General features: G+C 41.2%; 1 protein-coding gene across 3 annotated transcripts in view; it reads left to right on the forward strand.

The window, feature by feature from the left end:
• Nucleotides 1-20931, forward strand: part of CACNB4 (calcium voltage-gated channel auxiliary subunit beta 4) — a 311756-nt gene that overhangs the window by 231968 nt on the left and 58857 nt on the right. For all 3 annotated transcript variants that reach the window (XM_006157626.3, XM_006157627.1, XM_006157628.3), the window contains one exon: nucleotides 17539-17658. In XM_006157626.3, the coding sequence (XP_006157688.1) occupies nucleotides 17539-17658 (120 nt within the window). The remainder of the gene's footprint in view (nucleotides 1-17538; nucleotides 17659-20931) is intronic.

Genomic DNA, 20931 nt, shown 5'->3' on the forward strand with positions numbered 1-20931 from the left:
GGGGGGGGGGAGAGTGAGAAAGCAAACTCTGGGTCTGGGATTCAGACCACAATCGGCCATGTGAGAGTCCAGCAATTTGGACCAATGTGCAACCTGGAGGCCCCCCACACACACAAAAAAGTAATGTATGTTTTCTTTTTTACCTCTGTGGATATATTAATAAGGCATAAAGAAAAAAATACCGAAAGTTTGATAGTCATATACTTAGTAAGAACTGATTGTATGTATTTTGAGCCATTTCAGATGAATGCTTTCTCACCGTGTACTTGAAGATCTAATTCCTGGTACTAGTAGGCCCCCCCCCCCCCCCCGAAGTTTTTGCCTTAGTGCACATGCACTGGCTAGAGAAAGACACAGAGACTGTGAAAGGGAAAGTGAGAAATCTTTCCCTGGGGGGATAGCCGTATCACAATCCCTTCTCCTCTCTTTTCCTCCTGGAATCCTGGGCACCCACACACATGTGCCCTTCATGAGTTTTAAGCCACCGGGTCTGGGATTCAAACTGTGGTCAGCAGGTGGGCGTCCAATGACATGACCACTATGCCATCTGCTGGTCCCACTAGTGGACATCTGGAAGAGCAGATCTCAGAGGAATCTTGGAAATCATCCAAGAGATGCTCTTGTCCAAAACACATATCTTAGCTTCCTCAGTTGATGACCGTGTGACTTTGGGCATGTGGCTTAACCACTCTGTGACACTTCAAAAGAATTTTGGAGAGAAATCAAAGTAGTGTGCTCGAGAGAACACGGCATGGTCAGTAATTGTTAGTTAAATCTAAATATAAGTAGACAAATAGAGAGCTAGATGGACGAATGGTAGACAGACGGAGGGAAGCCGATTTCTTTTTTTCATACCTCAGTCTCAGAGATCTGCTCATCCTCAGTGCCTACCAGAATATTTGCTGGGCATGGTAATTAGCTAATTAGCAAGGGCATTCGAGTCAGGCAGAACAAGGTTCATCACACTTGCAGCTGCTTGACCTTGGGCACATTACGCAGTCTCTAGCCCTGTTTACTTCAGTGTGGATAATGAACTCTACCTAAGTTTTTCGGGTGATTAATTAGATAATGTCTGTAACGTGCTGCTTTATTCCAACCTAAACCTTATTTCCTAGTTCCACAGGTTGAACTAATAATAAGTTTTTTGCCTTTAACATGATAATCTCTTAAGTTCAAAAACACAGAATTAGCAGGTAGGAATAAAAAAAGTAAGTCTTGCTTTCATATTGTCCCACTTCTGACCTGATTAGGAAGGAAGGGCACTACCCCAGGGAAGAGTATGGGCTTGAGCTGCTTCAGACTCCACCTGGGGCTGGTCCATGCTGATGAAAGGCCAGGCATTGCATAGTCGCTATCAAGGCCCCAAAGGGTAGAAGGGGAGAGCGACCCTGTAAATAATAGAATGGCCTGGAGCATAATCCTGTGACATTAGGCTACCGGGGTTACCTCTTCTGTGAAGAAAACCAGGGGTCGCTTCTACTGAAAGCTGCAAGCCTTTGCGGCTAGACAGCATGTGCATGTACACAAGATACCCACCGACCTGCACATTCTCCTGAACTATTTTTTTTTTTCTGGAGAGGTTTTCGCTATAGGGCGCGTGCGCTCGCCAGACAGAGAAAGACATAGAGACAGAAAGCAAGAAATCACCCCCCGGGGGGGATGGTCACGCCGCAATCCCTTCTCCTCCATTCTCCTCTCGGGATCTTGGGCACACACGCACACGTGCCCGGCGTGAGTTTTAAGCCCCCTGGTCCAGGACGCAAACCGCGGTCGACTACGTGGGAGTCCAGCGACATAGCCATTACGCTAACTGCTGATTCCCCTGAACTATTTTTTTAGAGGTTTTTGCTTTAGGGAATGTGCACTCACCAGAGAGAAAGACAGAGACAATAAGAAGGAAAGTGATAAGTCACCCCCTAGGGGAGATGACCACGCCATAATTCCTTCTCCTCCATTCTCCTCCTGGGATCTTGACCACACACACACATGCCCAATGTGATTTTGAAGCCACCAGGTATGGTACTTGAACCGCAGTCAGCCATGTGGGAGTCCAGGGATGTAACTGTTACACCATCTGCTGGGCCTTACTATTCACCATCTCATAGTTAAAAAACAACAAGCCCCGTGCTATGGTACAGTTACCACTGTACAACACCCTGCAACACTGAACTCACATAAGAAGGCCCAGATTTGTGCTTTGGGCACTGATAGGCATCCCTGTGATCTAGGCTGGCTGAGGATGAGGCTGGGTAGCAACATGAAGACCCTATTGGGAGTGCCTGTGTTTTTCTTCCTCTTACCCTGTCTCTCTCTTTTTCATAGAAGATATAAACAATTAAACTTAAAAAGAAAACTCTGTACCCGAATTTAAAATTTAGGTTACATAATCTAGTTTTTAACTTAAAATCTAGAGCCTTCACTAAGTTAAGAGATTGGTGATCAGAGAAAAAAATTCATACAAGCATATCTTTTACAAGGGATATGCTTTTCCAGAAACCTCATTTTTGAGAGAGAGAGAGATATTTTTACTATAGGGCACATGCGCTCATCAGAGAGAGAGAGACAGAAAGTTAGAAGTCACTCCTCCAGGGGAAATGTCTATGCTGTAATTCCTTCTTCTTCATTCTCTTCTCGGGATCTTGGGCACACAAGCACACACACCTGGTGTGAGTTTTAAGTTGCTGGGTCCGGGACTCAAACCATGGTCAACTACATGGGAGTCCAGTGATATAACAGATTACGCCATCTGATGGTCCTCAAAAACCACTATTAATGAAAGTATCTAGCACTAACCGTGGGATATAGTCGGTGCTCAATTAATAATCATAGTTGTTTTAATGATTACTAATACTTAATGCTGACTGTCAGAATCATTATTTTGTCATTTATTCAGATCATTTCAAGCTATAAAACTAAGAAAGTATGTATTTATTGATGTTTTATGTGTGTGTGTGTGTGTGTGTGTGTGTGTGTATGTATCTCTATGGAGATGTATAATTCTAGTTTATATTTTTGAAAAACTCACAATGTATAGAAAGGTATAAAGAAACATGTAAAGGGGTGAGCAGATGTCATGGCTGTTAAGGTGCTGGACTCCCACTTGGCCAACCTGGTTCTAGTCCTGGACCCAGTGGCTTCATAAACATGCCGAGTATTTGTGTGTGTGCTCAAATCCCAGAAGGAGAATGGAGGAGAAGGGATTGTGGCATGGCCATCCCCATTTGGGGAGGGGGGTGATTTCTCACTTTTCCTCTCATTGTCTCTCTCTGTCTCTCTTGGAAAGTGCAAACGCTGTATGGCAAAAATCTTAAATTTAAAAAAAGGTGAGATGTAAGTCCATTTTCCTTCTCCAATGTAAGTATGTCGATGTATAATAAACTCTTAATATATTTATCTTAACAAAATTTAAACAACATACAAGATTATTTTACCATTTTATCTTGAACTTAATGATTTTTACATTTTGTTATGTAGGGGTCTATGTCATGCTTCCTAATGTCTAAGTTCTGTTTCATAATGAGACACGCCTTTGAAAAGTATGTCTTCCATGGGTAAACATTTATACTCTGTCCTATTGTCAAATACCAAAATTACAATAAATTTGGTTTAAAGATCAAATTGACTTTTATTTGCAATTCTGGAACCAGACAACACCTCAATCTGTAAAATAGGCTGAGTGTTCTGTTGAGTAGCAGAGAAAGTGAGCTTCGTAGGCAGAAAAGGCTGAAGAGGGCCAAAACAGAACAAAAAGCAGATCGGTCATTTCAAATGTTCTTTTCTTGTAAAAGTTAAAGCAGAGGGGACTTCCTTATGTTGCCTGAAAACTAGCCTGCTGGGGTATTGGGCTGTTATTTCTCCAGGTTTTTTGGAAGGTCAGATAAACAACTTAGATAAATAACTTGGGACTTCAGCAAAAAAAAACTTCCTACTGTTTGGCATCGTGCAGAAACTCAGTCCAAACCAATGACATCCTTTTTAACAGTCACCAAAAACAATATTGCGGTGAGTATTTTCATACAGTCACTTATACAGACTTACCTGATATTATTGTCTTAGGTTAAGACAGTTTTTCTTTTCACCGTACTTTCCAACATGATTTCCAGCCTTGGTGCAGGAGGAAGTATGGCCCTCATCCTTGGTGTGAGATCTAGGTGCTCTTGGGCATTACACCCAAGTTCTCTCCCTCCCCGTGAGCCCATCTCATTCACTTTGTCATTTAGTAAATGGTTCTGAGCTCCTGTGAGATGCCAGGCTTTATGGTGGAAACCACAAAGGCGTTAAGTCTTGATCCCTGCCGGAAGTGAAGTAGCTGTTTTACTTTGATTTCTACTGTATATTCAGCCCCCCTCAGGAGGTGACAAATCTGGATTCTGGATTCTGTTACCTGTACATAGTTTTTTTTCTTTTTAAGTTTGTTAAGTTTTTTCGATGAGAGACAGGGGTGGGAGGTATTCCCAACAGTGTATTCACATCGCTATCCACCCCAGCCTCAACCAGCACGGATTGTGACATGTATGAGGTATACAGGAGACCTTCAGACACGAACTTGGGGCCTTCCTGGGTGACCTCAGCATCATGAAGCATTGTGTTACCACTGGACCACCACAACTGGATGTGTACACAGCCATTTTCTTTCTTTATTTTTAAGACCTTTTTTTTTATTTAACTTTATTTTTTCTCATTTGATCAGAGAGAGACAGAGAAAGAGAAAGAGAGAAAGTGAGGAAGCAAGCCACCAAGTCCAGGACTCGAACTGTGGTCAGCCATGTAGGAATCCAGCACCTTTAACCACTATGCCACCTGCCAGCCACTACAATATATTCTTAATAAAAGACTTTAACCAGTAAAAAAAAAAAATAATAATAATAGTTCAATAGGGACCAGTAGATAGTGTAATAATTATGGTGCTGGACTCCCACATAGTTGACCGCATTTTTTTTTTTTTCGGAGAGATTTTCGCTATAGGGCGCGTGTGCTCGCCAGACAGACAGAGAGAAACATAGAGACAGAAAGCGAGAAATCACCCCCCCGGGGGGGATGGTCACGCCGCAATCTCTTCTCCTCCATTCTCCTCTCTGGATCTTGGGCACGCACGCACACGCGCCCGGCGTGAGATTTAAGCCTCCGGGTCTGGGACATGAACCGCAGTCGACTACGTGGGAGTCCAGCGACATAGCCATTACGCTAACTGCTGGTTCCCCAGCTGACCGCATTTTGAGTCCCGGACCCAGTGGCTTAAAACTCACACTGGGCATGTGTTCATGCGTGCTCAAAAGCCCAAGAGTAGTATGGAGGAGAAGGGACTGCAGCATGGCCATCTCCCCTGGGGGGTGATTTCTCGCTTTCTGTCTCTCTCTATATATATATCTCTCTGGCAAGTGCACATACCCTATAGTAAAAATCTCTCTCAAAAAAAAAAAAAAGAAAAGAAAGAAAAAAGAAAGCAAGAAAGAAAGGAAAAGAAAAGAAAAGGAAAGGAAAAACTAATAAAAAGAATTCAATTTAATTAAAAACTGTTTACATCAAATAGTTCCTGAGGCTACAGAAATGACACATGAGGTTAAAGTCCTTTTGTCTGCTCTCTTCTCTTCTAAACCAAGCTATTATTATTCCTCCCTTCATCTGAGAGAAGGAAAGTTTTTCCTTCTCTCTTATTTTTTTTAAGATACAAGTGATTGCCTCAAGCTAGTTTTAGGGGAAACATGTATACGGTGGTCATAACTCTAATCTGATTCTCAAGAAAATAGACCACAATGTAGAAGTGTTTTGTGGGCTGCTTCGAAACTCTGGGGAGAATGTGAAAAGGAAGCATTTCTCAGTCACTGTTTTAGAAAGATCAGAGCAGCCTGCATTAGAAGCTATTAGTTGCCTTGTCAGTACGCAGCCCTGCTTCTAGCAGCAGCACGTTCAGTATTTCCTGCGTAAACACTCATGTCTCCCTTTTAACATCGCTGCCGAATTTAGAGTAATGCAGTTGGGCAGCTACCCTTGCACAGCCCTCGTGCTGTGGCTGATACTTCCAGGTGCCAGCACTGGATCAACCAGGCAGAGCTGCCCAGGCACTCACCTATGTCACGTGACATGGCCAGCTGCTCTTTCTGAGTTTTGACCAGACACAGTAGGAACCACGTGTGACTGCTCAGTGTCCCATGATGTTATTCTGTGATTTGTAAATAATAGAGCTTGATTGCTTTGAGGCTACTTGCCTGTCCCAGAAAGAAAGTGCATTGTTTCATATCCCTACCATTTTGATGAAGTTCTTGTTGGTTGTAAAAAATGATCCTGGCTTTTTTCAACTTCTGTTTCTCTTTAGTCTCACAGGAATTTTTGATTTATTACTAATTGTGCTTATTAATATAGTATTTCTTTGCATATATGTTCAACATTATGCACTGATTATGAAAGCAGTTTTTGCCAAGTAACATCCATACAAAGTCATCTTTATTTTTTGTTCTTCTCTCAGCATATTAGGTTGAATTTTAATTTTTGTAATTTCATATGGTTCCTACTCTAAAAGGAATCTGTTCTTCTGCTACCACCACCACCACCACAAGTGTTTTGTCTTGCAAACCTGTTAGTGACCCACAACTTACCTTCTCCTTTGCCAGAGGTACCTGTATGGCTATGGTACCTAAATAAACTATGTAAAACAGTTATAATAGAATTCATTAACTTCAATTATTCTTGTGAGATAATTCAGGCAAAGCCTGTGCCTTGCTGTTAATTATACAATATATTAATATATAATTATAATATGGGGTGGGGAACAGTATAGAAAGCAAACATAGATACCAGAGACAGTGGGAGGAGAGTGGGAGATGGCAGAGGGTAAGAGATAGGGAATCAAGGATGGTGGAATTAAAGCAGAACATACAGAAAACAAGAAATGGAAGATTATTTGCTGACAATAACATGTTTGTTGATGTGCTTGATTGAGACAATATACAGTGTACTCTGGATGGAAAATCTCATTTTGTATGCTGTATGGATGTACAGTGAATGAATGCAAATAAATAAATTGAAAAAATATTAATATATAATTATAATAACTGATCTGCAAACATAATTGAAAAAATTATCACTTTAGAGAAAAAGAAAATACAATGGTACCTTAGACTCTTCTACCAATAACTAAAATGCTTACTAAAAATACTGTGATTAGAAATAGAAAAAAATATATAAAGTTTATGTGGAATCATAAAAGGTCCTGTAGCACCAAGCCAATACTGTGCAAAAAGAATAAAGTTGAAGACATCTTACTACTCAATTTCAACATATGTTACAAGCTATGATAATCAAAACAGCATGGTGCTGACACAAAAAAGATACATAAACCAATGTACAGAATAAAGAATCTGGAAATAACCCCCAAAACATACAGACAACTGATTTTTGACAAACAGTACAAGACAATCCAGTGGAGAAAAGAAAGTCTTTTCAGCAAATGGTGCTGGAAGAACCAGATATCCACCTGTAGAAACATTAAGCTGTGACTCTATTCCTCACCACTAACAAAAATCAACTCAAAATGGATCAAATATATAAATGTAAAGCTTCAAGATGTCAAACTAGTTGTGGAAAACACAGGGGAAACACTTGAGGACATTGGAGTAGGCAAAGATTCCTTAATAAGATCCCTAAAGTGCAGGCAACAATTCCAAAAACAGACAAGTGGGATTATATTAAGCTAAAACCTTATGCACAACAAAGGAAATAATAAATAAAAGGAGGACACAACACACATATTGGAAGAAAATATTTTCAAAGTGCTTCAGATAAAGGATTGATAACCCAAATATAAAGGGAACTCAAGCAGCTCTCCTGCCAAAAAACCAATAATACAGTTTACAAATAGATAAACAAGGTGATTAGGCAACTCTCAAAGGAAGACATATGAATACCCGAAAAGCATGTGAAAAAATGTTTAACATCTCTTTCATATGAGAAATGCAAATCAAAACCACGATGAGGTATCACTTAACCCCAGTCAGACTGGCTATGATCAAAAAAGAAAAAAAAGAAAAAATAGTGGTAGCCAGGCTGTGGTGAAAAGGGAACTTTCCCGCACTGTTGGTGGAAATGTAAATTAGTACAGCTACTGTGGGAAAAAAAATGGAGGCCTCTTAAAAATTTACATATAGAATTGTCACATGACAGTAATCCTACTTCCTGATATTTACCTGAAAAACAGGAAAACACTCAGTTGGAAGGACACTTGCACATGCATGTTTATTGCAGCATTATTCAAAATAGCAAAGACATGGAATCAACCTAAGTGCCCCACAACTGATGACTGGAATAAAAATGCAGCACATAGACACAATGAAATACTACTCAGCCATAAAAAGCAACAAGACTGTCATTTGATACAAAGTGGACAAATATAAAATTCATGCTAAGTGAAATAAGCCAGACTATGAAAAACAAACACTATGTCCCCATTCACTAAATACCAAATGCACTCTGGCAGAAATTGAAAGATTTGAAGACATAATGATAGAGAGGACAACTGTGGAAGGGACTCAGGAGAAAAGGGCTTAACAGACACAAGAATGTAAGGTTCTTTATTGGAAAAGATGTGTATTGTGATATCCTTGACTTGATTATCATACACACATGGCATGCATGCTTTGAAAAAGCATTTTGTATGCCATAAAGATGGTATACAATGTACATACTAAATTATAAAATCAAAAAATTAAAAATACTGTAATTAAAGGGGAAGCTCAATGAAATCCACAAACCAAAACCATCTTCATGTGAACTCAGAAATAGTAAGTAAACATGTTATTTGAAAAGAAGTCTGTAATTCACTTTCCATATTTGCATTTCTTCATCATCCTAAATGATTGAGAGTCTAATACATGATCCATATTAACAAAAATTGTAGAACTTGTTTTACTGGAAGCCACTAAATGTTCAACATTTAAATATTAGTTTTTGTATTAGATTTTGTAGGGGAAATTTAAAAAATCTTACATCCTTGTCCTCCTCCCCCACATAGTGATATATGAGAGGTATTGAGGGGTGTTCCTACTGCCCGTTTGCACCTCAGATGCCTCATTTGGGTTATGGGGAATAATAAGCAAAACCTACTGCCTAGGCTTGATGTGATAATGAAGTCCCTAAGTTAGTGACTCACAAGGGATGAGTAAACATTCATTTTATTCCCCTTCCCTTTATGGACTTTCAGGAACATACTCCTTTGATGCCCTTGACTGCTCTTTGAAGCCCTAACAGGAGGCTTAGTCAGATTAATGACTGAGATTGAACCTTAGGTCTTCGGTTCAGAAGACCTGGGCTGTGGCCACTCTAAAGCAGAGCTTGTCTTATTCTTTCAACCAACATTTTTAAAGAACTCCTATTTACAAGAAACCACACAAAGTACCTTAGAGAAAAGTTAAGTTGTCATCTCTGCGTTTTCCTGTCTCCACCAGGGTTCTGAGAAAGTTCACTTTACCAAGTTCCTGGCTCCACCAAAGTCTGAGAACATACATGTTACCAAGGGTTCTGTTTTAAGGCATTGAAAACTACACACATGGGACCAGCAGTTGGCGTAGTGGCTATGTTGCTGGACTCCCATGCAGTCGACAGCGATTCGAGTCCCGGACCTGGTGGCTTAAACTCACGCTGGGTGCATGTGCATGCGTGCCTAAGATCCTGAGAGGAGAATGGAGGAGAAGGGATTGCAGCGTGGCCATCTCCCATGGCAGAGGTGGTAATTTCTCGCTTTCTGTCTCTCTGTCTCTGTCTTTCTGGGAAACACATGCACCCTATAGCAAAAACCTCTCCAAAAAAAAAAAAAAAAAATGGCAAAAACCACACACACTCACACACACACACACACACCCCCTCATGAGGGTGGTGTTGCTAGCAATTAGCAATCATACTAAGTAAGAATAACCTTCGTCAATAATTAACCACCTGAGATAAACGTAAAGTCATGAAGTGAAAAGTAGATTCTGAGGTGAGTGAGTGGGTCTTTCAATACACCTGAAGTCCTGCCATAGCAGACACCACAGGACTATATACTTGGAGACACAGCCTGCACCCTGCTACGCTGGCTGTTCAAACAGAGAGCACGGGGCATGCTTGGTGAAGAGGGTGAGGAGGAGAAAGAGCATTTGCAAGAAAAGGAACCCGTCTGTACAAATAAAGGTTGCCTAAAGGACCTAATTTTGTCCTAAGGGTAGTATTGTGAGTGAGAAATTCACCAATGTACTGAGAAATCTGGGAAAATCACCAAGAAAGTACTGCATTTTTTGTCTGTTTGTTTTTGCTGTGAAAAAGTTCATTCTCAATGCATTGTGAGCTCAGTGGAGACAAACAGGCTCAAATCCACTGGGAGTGATGTTTCTCTGAATCTCCCACTATCACTCCGCTTAGTACAATATTATTAAAATAGCAAATTCACTCCAAGTTTCATGTTCAGTTGTCTATTCTGGAAGTTCGAATATCTACCACAGCCCAGCCTGCTGTGGTAGACAACTAGCTACATGTGGATATTTAATTTAAATTGAGAAGGAAATAAAATGTTTTAATTTTAAAAATTAAATGTAAACTTCAATATGCTATTTTCTTTGGTTAATTTGAAGTGCTCACTAAGTACAAGCAACTCACAGATACCACAGGAAAGAGTTCATACAGAACGTTTCCATCCTTGCAGAAAGTTCTCTTGGATGGCTCCGATTTAACATGTACCGGTATCTGGGACCAACAGTTAGCATAATGGCTATGTTGCTGGACTCCCATGTAGTCGACTGTGGTTCGAGTCCCAGACCTGGTGGCTTAAAACTCATGCTGGGCGTGTGTGCATGTGTACCCAAGATCCTGAGAGGAGAATGGAGGAGAAGGGATTGCGGCGTGGCCATCCCCCCTAGGGGGGGGGAGGGTGATTTCTCGCTTTCTGTCTCTCTGTCTCTCTCTGTCTTTCTGGCAAGCGCACGCACTGTATAGCAAAAACCTCTCTAAAAAACAAACCAACAAACAAAAAACAAGAACAAAAAAACATGTACCGGTATCTTGCTTGTGTGTGATGTTATACACCTATTATCTTATTCATTTTCCAAAAGAACTCCAAAGAAGGATTTCGTTTCCATTTTGCAAAAGAAAAAACAATCTCAGAAAAGTTAACAGTTCTTACTCTTTTTTAAAAAGAATTGTTTATTTAACTTTATTTATTTTATTTTAGTTTGACTAGATAGGGACAGAGTGAGAGAGAGAGAGAGACAGAGAGATGGAAAGTGACAAAGCAAGCCGCCATGTCCAGAACTTGAACCATGGTCGGCCATGTGGGAGTCCAGCGCCCTTAACCACCACGCCACCTGCTGACCCCAACATTTCTCTTTTTAAAGCAGTAGCCACTCCAGAACCTCAAAGAACAGGTGTTAAATGAATAGATAGCTAGGTCAGGTAATAAAAGATCCAGGACTGCTGGATTATCAAGCCCAAAAGTTACAGCAATAGCGAGATTCCATTCTGGCACTACAGGATTGAAAATCAGACATTTGTAGATACTCCCCTCTTCTTCCTGCTACTTAATGATATATCCAAATACTAAAATTACTCATAAAAAGAGGTCTGTCAGTTTTAAAAAGACAAGATAAGTGGATGCCTAGATCTATAGGTGGGAATTGGGAGTGTCTGCGTGTGGGCTGAGGTTTCTTTTGAGGTGGTAGAAATGTTCTAATATTAGATTATGCTGTAAACTGTGTTCTGTAAATGTATTAAAAGTCATTTAATTGGGGCTAACTCTATGATGCAGAGGTAAAGCGCTGCTCAAGGGAAGCTGGGACCCACATGGCAATGTCAGTTCGGATTTCTGGCACAGTTGGCCTGAAAAACACGCTGAGCACACACACGAGTGCCCGAGACCCGAGGGCCTGGACTTGAGGAAGGGGATCACGACGTGACGAGACCCTGTGGCAGATGCTTCTTTCTCTCTCACTTCCACTCGTGTGTGTGTGTGTGTGTGTGTGCGTGCATTCTATCCTGAATAAAGAAAGGGAGAAAAAATAATCTCATTACATGCTGAAAATGTATGAATATTATGGTATGCATATTATACTTCAACAAAGCTGTTAAAAAAAAAGAACAAGATAGAAATTCTCAAACTCTAGTGCAGCCAAAAAATTAATGTTAAAAAGCTGCCAAACCTTTAATTAGTGAGTCAAAGATTAATTGCTGGCATTTTCTGAATTTCCCCAATGATGGTAAAAAAAAAATAATGTTCTATCTCAAATCAAACACCAAGAAACTCTACAAAGTATCTATTAGTATCCCCATTTTCTTAGGAAGAAATTGAAGCTCAGAGGTTGAAATAACTTGCCCAATGCCCTCAGCCAACAAGAACTGGTGACCATGTAAAATCCGTCTGCCGCCCTCCTTGCTGTATCATGCACCCCTCCCTGTGAATGAGGAGAAGCCCTTCTGTTGATTGACTGGAGAGCACTTTCCTTCTCCAAGGAGACAACAATCAACTGATTTCTTTTTTTTTGTAATGAATCCATTTATATGAAATTTCCAGAACAGTGAAACCCATAGACACAGAAAGATTAGCGTCTGCCAGTGTTGAGGGTTGGTGGAATGGGGAATAACTACTAATGATTTCTGACCTTTCTGTCAGCATTTTGTGTTTTGTACTCTGGAAGGTTCATGGAAGGTGTGAGGCTAGAATCTGTTTTCAATATTGAACACCAAGGCAAGAGAGATGAGCCCTACATTACTGAAGATAACGTGTTTCTTTTAATGTTCAGTAGGATGCGTTATTTTATGAGGGCTTTTAAAATTACTTATTACGGAAAGTCTGTGGGAAAATGGAATTAAAGGATGAGTCTACACTGGTACAGAAGTTTTGACATCCATTCATAGTTTTTTTATAGTACACATTTTAATGAACTTTTTGAAAACTTCTTGTGTATGTACAATTGCTACAAGTCTCTTTCTCTCTACATGCATATGTATATTTATTGAAGACTCCAAGCTTACAGACAGTTTAGCTGGTTCCCCTCCAAGATGTCACTTGTGGTGGTATCTACTTAAGGCAATTTGAAGGACTAGCCACTGTGATACCTCTTGTACACGGGTTAACAGGCTAGTTTTAAATCACTTTATTGGATAGCTCACTCCTCACTTGTTTCATTAAATGTAATTCTGAAAATGGCAGTCCTCACTCATTTCATTAAATGGAATTCTAGCGAATTACCAGCTGGTGGGGTTGCAGTTTTCAGCTTCAGCCAGAGCTAGTAACTTTTACATCTTCAGTTCTCTTCTGTTGGCCTCTAGCGTTGTTTCCTTCTTGCCACTTGAACTTAAATGATTAACCAGTCCACTATGAAATTCCCCCCCTAACCCATCCTAGTCCTTCCAAGCCCGTGAGAGCTTCCCTGCCCTTGATGGATCTTCCCTTTAATGAAGCCCTCTTGCTCTTTCTCCATGCCTTCCTAAATAACACAGACTGTTTTCTTTATCTTCCTTCCCTTTTTCTAAGACACATCTACACTCTCAACCAGTTGGAACAAAACAAAAATAAATAAAAACATAGAACCAAGTCAATACAAAGCCAGCAAAAAAGGCCACGGGCCACGGCTGGGCACTTGATGTTCAGTCTCGCCGTCCTTGAGAGACAGCAATGATAATTTTCATATTCAAAGAAATGTAGATGACAAAAAGAAAAAAAGAATATACCATATGTTGTGACAGTTTAATACCAACTAGCAGCATAGTATCCCAGTTCTTTATTTTGCTGTCTACCAATATTCTTAGAAACAGGAAAGGAAACAAACCTCTGCTTCTACAGAGTTGGTAATAGAATTTATTAAGTAATTTTGAGTTTCTTAAAATCTTGTTCACATGTTAATTGAAAGTTCATTTTCAGGATCCCAGGTGTTACTTCTTTGAGTTAATTCTTCTGTTTAATTGATGTAGAACTGTCGACACTAGGACATGGACATGACAAGCGTGGTGCTCTGAGCACACAAGGATGCCAGGGATCGAAGAGTCCTTAGGTAGCTTCAGGAACTTAGCCATCTTCTCATGGCTATAGTGGAGTGTGTGTTTGAGCTGTCTGACCTACTGCTGCAGCGAGCAGCCTGCTTTTTTGGGAACTGTGGTCACTAGTCTCTTTGAGCAATTGTACTCAGAATAAGGCAGGTGCCCTTTTTCTGGTGTATGCATTGCTGTCCCTTGGTGGTCCGGGCACACTGCCAGTAGCCAGTGCAACACCTCAGAGTGGTCCACCACACACAGTATACTTCCAGTAAAGCACTGTGTGGGACCAACTCCAAACTATTTCCAGAGTTCTTTTGGAAACATTGTTTCCTTCCTCTCTGACTTTGGATTTTATGCAGGTGTACTTAAATTTGGTCAAATGTGTTCTGGGAGAACTTTCTGTGTTGAAGATTTCAAGGTAGCTTGCTTTTTAAGGCAGTGAACACATCTGAAGAGCAGTCATCCTACATTTATCCAATTTGTAGGTCCAGATATTCTTCCCCAATAGATTTGCACAGGGGAATTTGGTTATAATTTGGTTATTTGATTAACAAATGCATTTTCTCTGTGAAGGGTGCTTTAAAAAATGCTACATGAAAGCATGTGGATTTAGACATTGCGACGATCAAATTTATAGTAATTTTCTATTTTATGTGGTAAAAAAACAGTGGCATTTCAAGATGGGTTATTGTGCATAAATATATAAGGGAGTTTAAAAATTATTAGAGTCTCTTATTTCTTTTATTTAAGTTATGGAGAACTGTCAGCACTAGGAAATGGGATTGAGAAGGACAATTCATTGTGTTCCTACTATTTGCCAGGTCCTGGAGGAAGGATTTTAGTATCAACTGCAGCTCAGTGTGGAGTTTAAACCTGTTGGTTCTAAGGTTGAACTATCCAAGTTTGAATCTTAGCTCTCCTGCCACTGCAATGATCCCATGAGATAAGGTGTGTAAAGCATCTAGCTCCATGCAGTTGTGGGGACTTGCTAGATATTACCTTCTTGTTATATTTTATTCCATTTAATACTATGATGTAGCCAATATCTTTTTTTTTTTTTTGTCATAGGGTATGTCCACCTGCCAGAGAGAGACAATGAGAGGGAAAGTGAGAACTCATTCCCCTGAGAGGATGGCGACACCACAATCCTTTCTCCTCCTGGAATTTCGGACACACACACACACACACACACACACACACACACACAGCACCTGATGCAACTTTCAAAGCTGCCAGGTCTGGAACTCAAATCATGGTCAGCCATATGGGAGTCCAGCACCTTAACCACGATGCCACCTGCTGGCCCTGACAATGTCTCTTTTTTATAGGTGAGGAGATAGTCAGAATGTGGTCCAGGAACTTGCATAAAGTTTTTCCAAGTGTGTTGCAGAGATGAAATTTAGAACTAGAGTGGGCACTCTGATAAAATATCTGAGTGGTAGTATTGGTTCTAGGTTGCCAGGAAGATCTGTGCTGAGATTATTCTATGATGGGAAAGCCCGTACCACCTAGAATAATGCTCTCTACTGAGAAACAAAGCTGCCCTTACAGATAGCAATTTCACAACTAACCATTTCTAAGTTAAGAAAATATGTTCAAAGGGCCAGTTTTCACAGTCAATAATTTCTTTTTCTTTCTTCTTTCTCTCTCTCTCTCTTTCTTTCTTTCTTTTCTTTTCTTTTCTTTTTCTTTTTCTTTTTTTGGAGAGGTTTTTGCTATAGGGTACATGCACGAGCCAGAAAGACAGAGACAGAAAGCAAGAAATCACCCCCCGGGGGGGATGGCCACACCACAATCCCTTCTCCTCCATTCTCCTCTTGGAATCTTGGGCACGCATGCACATGTGCCCGGCCTGAGTTTAAGCCACTGGGTCTGGGACTCAAACTGTAGTCAACTACGTGGGAGTCCAGCAACATAGCCATTACACCAACTGCTGGTCCCTGCAGTCAATGATTTCTTAAAGTTGTTTGGCTTTTTTTTTTTTTTTTCAGTATATAGCAAACTCTCAGCTATATGGATTGCTGTTCAAAATCTGTGCAGGATTTATGAAACATACCAAGTGCACCGTCCTACTGTACATCTGCTGTGTAAATGTCATCATCTGTGTAATTATCAACTTCTAATGCCAGCTTAAGGAAACTGTAGAGATGATGTTCCTTTAGCAACCCACAGGCAAACCTCCAGGGTAGTTTTTGTTTGTTTGTTTGTTTGTTTTTGGGGGGGTAGTGGGGAAAGGAGACTAGCTTCTTAACCAGTGCTCTGGTTTTCATCTGTCCTTATGGCATGAGCATCAAGTGGTACTGGGAACTCTTGGCCACATCAGCCTTGATAGATTTTAGTGTTGTTAGAATGGCTCTTCTGGCTTCAAAAGAGAAATCCCCTGTGCTCATCTTCAAGGTTGTTCCTCTGCTTCGTGTCTGTATTGACCACATATGGCTGCTGCAGGACAACTGAAGTACTAATAGTGAAAGAGTTCAATAGTGTTGATTTTGAAACTGGAAAATCATGTAGGATGCTGCTTTGCTATGTTGAAATTGTAAGACAAATAGATGATCTGTAACCCACGATACAGATAGGAATTAACCTCATAATAGGCTGAGTCTCTTTTTCCTTTAGGTATACAGTCGGGTTTCTCATCTGAGAAATCAGCCAACGGTGGATTAAAAATATTTCGGGATGGGACCAGCAGTTAGTGTAATGGCTATGTCACTGGACTCCCACGTAGTCGACAGTGGTTCAAGTCCCGGACCTGGTGGCTTAAACTCACGCCAGGCGCGTGTGTGTGCGTGCCCAAGACCCTGCGAGGAGAATGGAGGAGAAGGGATTGCGGCGTGGCCATCCCCCCTGGAGGGTGATTTCTCGCTGTCTCTCTGTCTCTCTCTTTCTGTCTGGCAAGCGCATGTGCCCTATAGCAAAAACCTCTCCAAAAAAAAGAAAAATAAAATATTTGGGGAAAAAATTGTATGCATCTGTACTGAACATGTAAAGATGTTTTCCATGTCATTTCCCCCAAAGAACACAGTTTAACAGCTCTTTATGTATAATTTATATTGTATCACTTATTATAAGTAATTAGGGAGGATTTAAAGTATACAGGAGGATGTGTGTAGGTTATGTGCAGATACTATGCCATTTGATATAAGGGACGTGAGTATCCACAGATTTTGGTCTCCATGTGGGGTCCTGGAACTAATGCCCCATGGATTCTGAGGGACAGCTGTATATACAAAAGATATGTTGGAAGAAAACTTGAATTCCATAAATTAGTATAACGATAGAACAAAACAAAAAGAATCAGGCTGAATATGGCATAATTTTCATTGCAATTTACTTACTAATGAATTTAGTCAAAATGTTTTCCATCACAGCATTGCTACCTGCTGAATAACTCAGCTTCTTAACCTGTTCTGCTGTCTAAATTCGTGTCTCCAGTAAGGCACAAGGTGTATGCATCAAGTTCTACACAAATGAAAGGATACCGCCATGGATGTGATGACTTAAGAAGTTGCACGTCACCTCACTCAGACTGTTCTGCGTTTTCCATTCCAGGGCTCAGCAGATTCCTACACAAGCAGGCCATCTGACTCTGATGTCTCTTTGGAAGAGGACCGGGAAGCGATTCGGCAAGAGAGAGAACAGCAGGCAGCGATCCAGCTTGAAAGAGCAAAGGTGACTTCTTTCCCTCTCTTTGATTCAAAAGTTACATGTTCCTCCGTGCCTGTCGGCTGTTCCCCTATCTCATATTTCTCTGGAATCATCATTTCATGATCATCCTGATAGGGGTCCAGATTTCTAGGCTCTCATTCATTAGCTTCTAAGAGAGGTTAGTAACACCCCCATTTGTTGAGAGCCTTCACCCTTTTGGTTTGCTTCAATGCTGACTTCCTGGCCGTCTTCCAGTTTAGCAGTGTGGCCTCCTGAAGGACCAGCTTGCCTTGTCTGTTCCTGATCCCTCCTTACCCAGTACATTAGCCTTTATTATAGGCCATGTTCGCACTAGTGTCCTATACATCTCCCTGCTGGTTTCCCTACTCTCCTCTGTTTCAGTCTCTCCTACCTCAAGTGCAGTGTGAAGTCAGAACTTTGAACATCTCTGAGAAGTGTAGCAAAGACAAGTGATAAGAGTCATTTTTGCTAAGCCCTAGCTACGATAGTGTGCTGATTGGCACTGCTATGTAATAGGCTGAAGCCACGTGGCAGTGCAGGGTTCAATTCCCAGCCTGCCCTAAATGCTGCATGGTGGCACACACCCACAGTCTCAGCTACTTGGACGTCTGAGGAAGGAATATCGTGAGCTTGATGCTGATCTGGGTAACATAACAAGACCCTGACTAGCAAAGGCATGGTGGGTGGCATGCTTCTGTAGTATCAACCAGAAAGCTGAGGAAGGACGATCATGACAGTAAGACCCTGACAAAAAAAAAATATATATATATATACACACATACATATATACATATATGTACACATACACATACATATATACAATATATATATACATATATATGTATGTGTATATATATATATTTTTGACAGGGTATACATATTTAGCCAAAATAGACCTTTAGGCTAGCTGACAGGGTATATATATTTAGCCAAAATAGACCTTTAGGCTAGCTGTTGTGGCACGTGTTAATGCAATGCTCCACGATGCTGTGAAGGTCCTGCATGGGAAGGGTACATTCCCGTGTACACTGAGAACACACACACCCATAAATTGGGGTGCTGAGGCAGGGGGTAAGACCACAGCATAAAACCCTGATTGGGGTGGCTTTTTCTCTCTCCTGCTCTCATTCTGTCTTCCCTGCTTATGGAAGAAATAAATAAAAATAAGCTTAAAGTAATAGACATTTAGGGCTCAGCAGGTGGAAGATTAAGGTGCTGGATTCCTACATGGGCAACCATGGTTCGAGCCCCAGACACAGTGACTTGAAAATCATGCCAGACATGAGTGCATGCATGCCCAAAATCCCTAGAGGAAAGTGGAGAAGAAGGAACTGTGGTGTGACCATCTCCCCTGGGGGGTGATTTCTCATCTTCCCACTCTCTCTCTTTTTCTGGGGAGTACGTATGCCCTATGGCAAAAACCTTAAAAACAAAAACAAACAAACTAGACATTTCATGGAGAGAAGTCCCCATAGGAATCTCTGTACCCATAGGAGGCAGCAAGGAACAGATTACATAGTTGAATGAAATATGAATGTTAGCACCAGAGAGTCACTCAAGATCTCACATTCTTCCCACTCTCTGTCTTTTTCTGGGGAGTACGTATGCCCTATGGCAAAAACCTTAAAAACAAAAACAAACAAACTAGACATTTCATGGAGAGAAGTCCCCATAGGAATCTCTGTACCCATAGGAGGCAGCAAGGAACAGATTACATAGTTGAATGAAATATGAATGTTAGCACCAGAGAGTCACTCAAGATCTCACATTCTGGGACCAGCCGTTAGTGTAATGGCTATGTGGCTAGGCTCTCCAGGAGGCCCCATGGTTTGAGTCCTGGACCTGGTGGCTTAAACTCACGCCAGGTGTGTGTGCGTGTGTGCCCAAGATCCCGAGTGGAGAATGGAGGAGAAGGGATTGTGGTGTGGCCATCCCCTTTGGGGGGGTGATTTCTTGCTTTTTATGTCTCTCTCTTTCTCTCTGTCTTTCTGGCGAGTGCACGCGCCCTATAGCAAAAAAACAAACAAACAACAACAACAACAACAAACCTCTACAAAAAAAGAAGAAAAAAAAAGATCTCACATTCTGGCATTCTGTGTCTTTCCAACATTATTATTTTTTTTTTAGCACAGACTCCATTTTTTAAATGAAATGTTATGCACTATAGCAAACTATAAGATAGAGATCATACTCCTTGCCCTCCGTGCCAGGTTTGGAAGGTATATTGATCTAGTTTTTCTCAATTTTAGAAGAAAACTGAAGTCCAAATAAAATGAATTCTTTCCCTCTTCTGTTTTTACAATAAACTCTTCAAAAGAGAGGTGGGAGGAGACTGGTGTGAGTAAATGAGGTGTCTTCATTTCCTTTGACACCAACACCACCTGTGCTCCATTAGTGGAAGGGCTTGTGCCAGTGAAGGGACAAGAGTGACACTGTAAATTGATAACTGCCTCCACCATCTCTCCCCAGCCATGCTCCCAGAACGAATTTGCATCAGTCATAAACCAGCCCAGAATTTACAGAATCTTGTATCTTACTTGTAGCTGATTTTTTTTTTTTTGCGGGGGGGAGAGGTTTTTTCGCTATAGGGCACGTGCGCTTGCCAGACAGACAGAGAGAGACATAGAGACAGAAAGCGAGAAATCACCCCCCAGGGGGGATGGTCACGCCGCAATCCCTTCTCCATTCTCCTCTCGGGATCTTGGGCACGCACACACGCCTGGCGTGAGTTTTAAGCCACCGAGTCCGGGACGCGAACTGCAGTTGACTACATGGGAGTCCAGCGACATAGCCATTATGCTAACTGCTGGTTCCCACTTGTAGCTGATTTTTGTTTTAAAATATTCTTCAGAATCTCTTTTGTGGCCTTTATGGTCACTAAATGTCGGCGGGTCACCAGGAGTTGGGGCTGGCAGTTATTTTCCACTCCTCATGGCTGCACCAACCTAAAAGCACTTTGGGGAGGAATCTGTAAAACAAGTATTTCAGAAGCAACTTTTTTCCCCCCTAACTAGGAAGAGGATTGGAGAAGAACCCTGACTGTCAGGCTTAATCCTGACTGACCCTTCTTTCCCAGGGCAGGACATCTATTTTATTGTGTATGACTGCACAGGTTTTCAGATCTGAGGCTATTTCAAGAATACTTATTTTACTGCCTCCACCCAAATCTTTTTCTAAGTTTATTTATTTATTCTATGAGAAAAAACAAGACAGAAGGAGACAGCGCTCCAACCAGAGTTCCTGTGCTGTGATCCATCCCCAGCTACAACCAGCCAT

This window comes from Tupaia chinensis, unplaced genomic scaffold (genome assembly GCF_000334495.1).
Source record: "Tupaia chinensis unplaced genomic scaffold, TupChi_1.0 Scaffold000549_1, whole genome shotgun sequence".
Classification (NCBI taxonomy): Eukaryota; Metazoa; Chordata; class Mammalia; order Scandentia; family Tupaiidae; genus Tupaia; species Tupaia belangeri.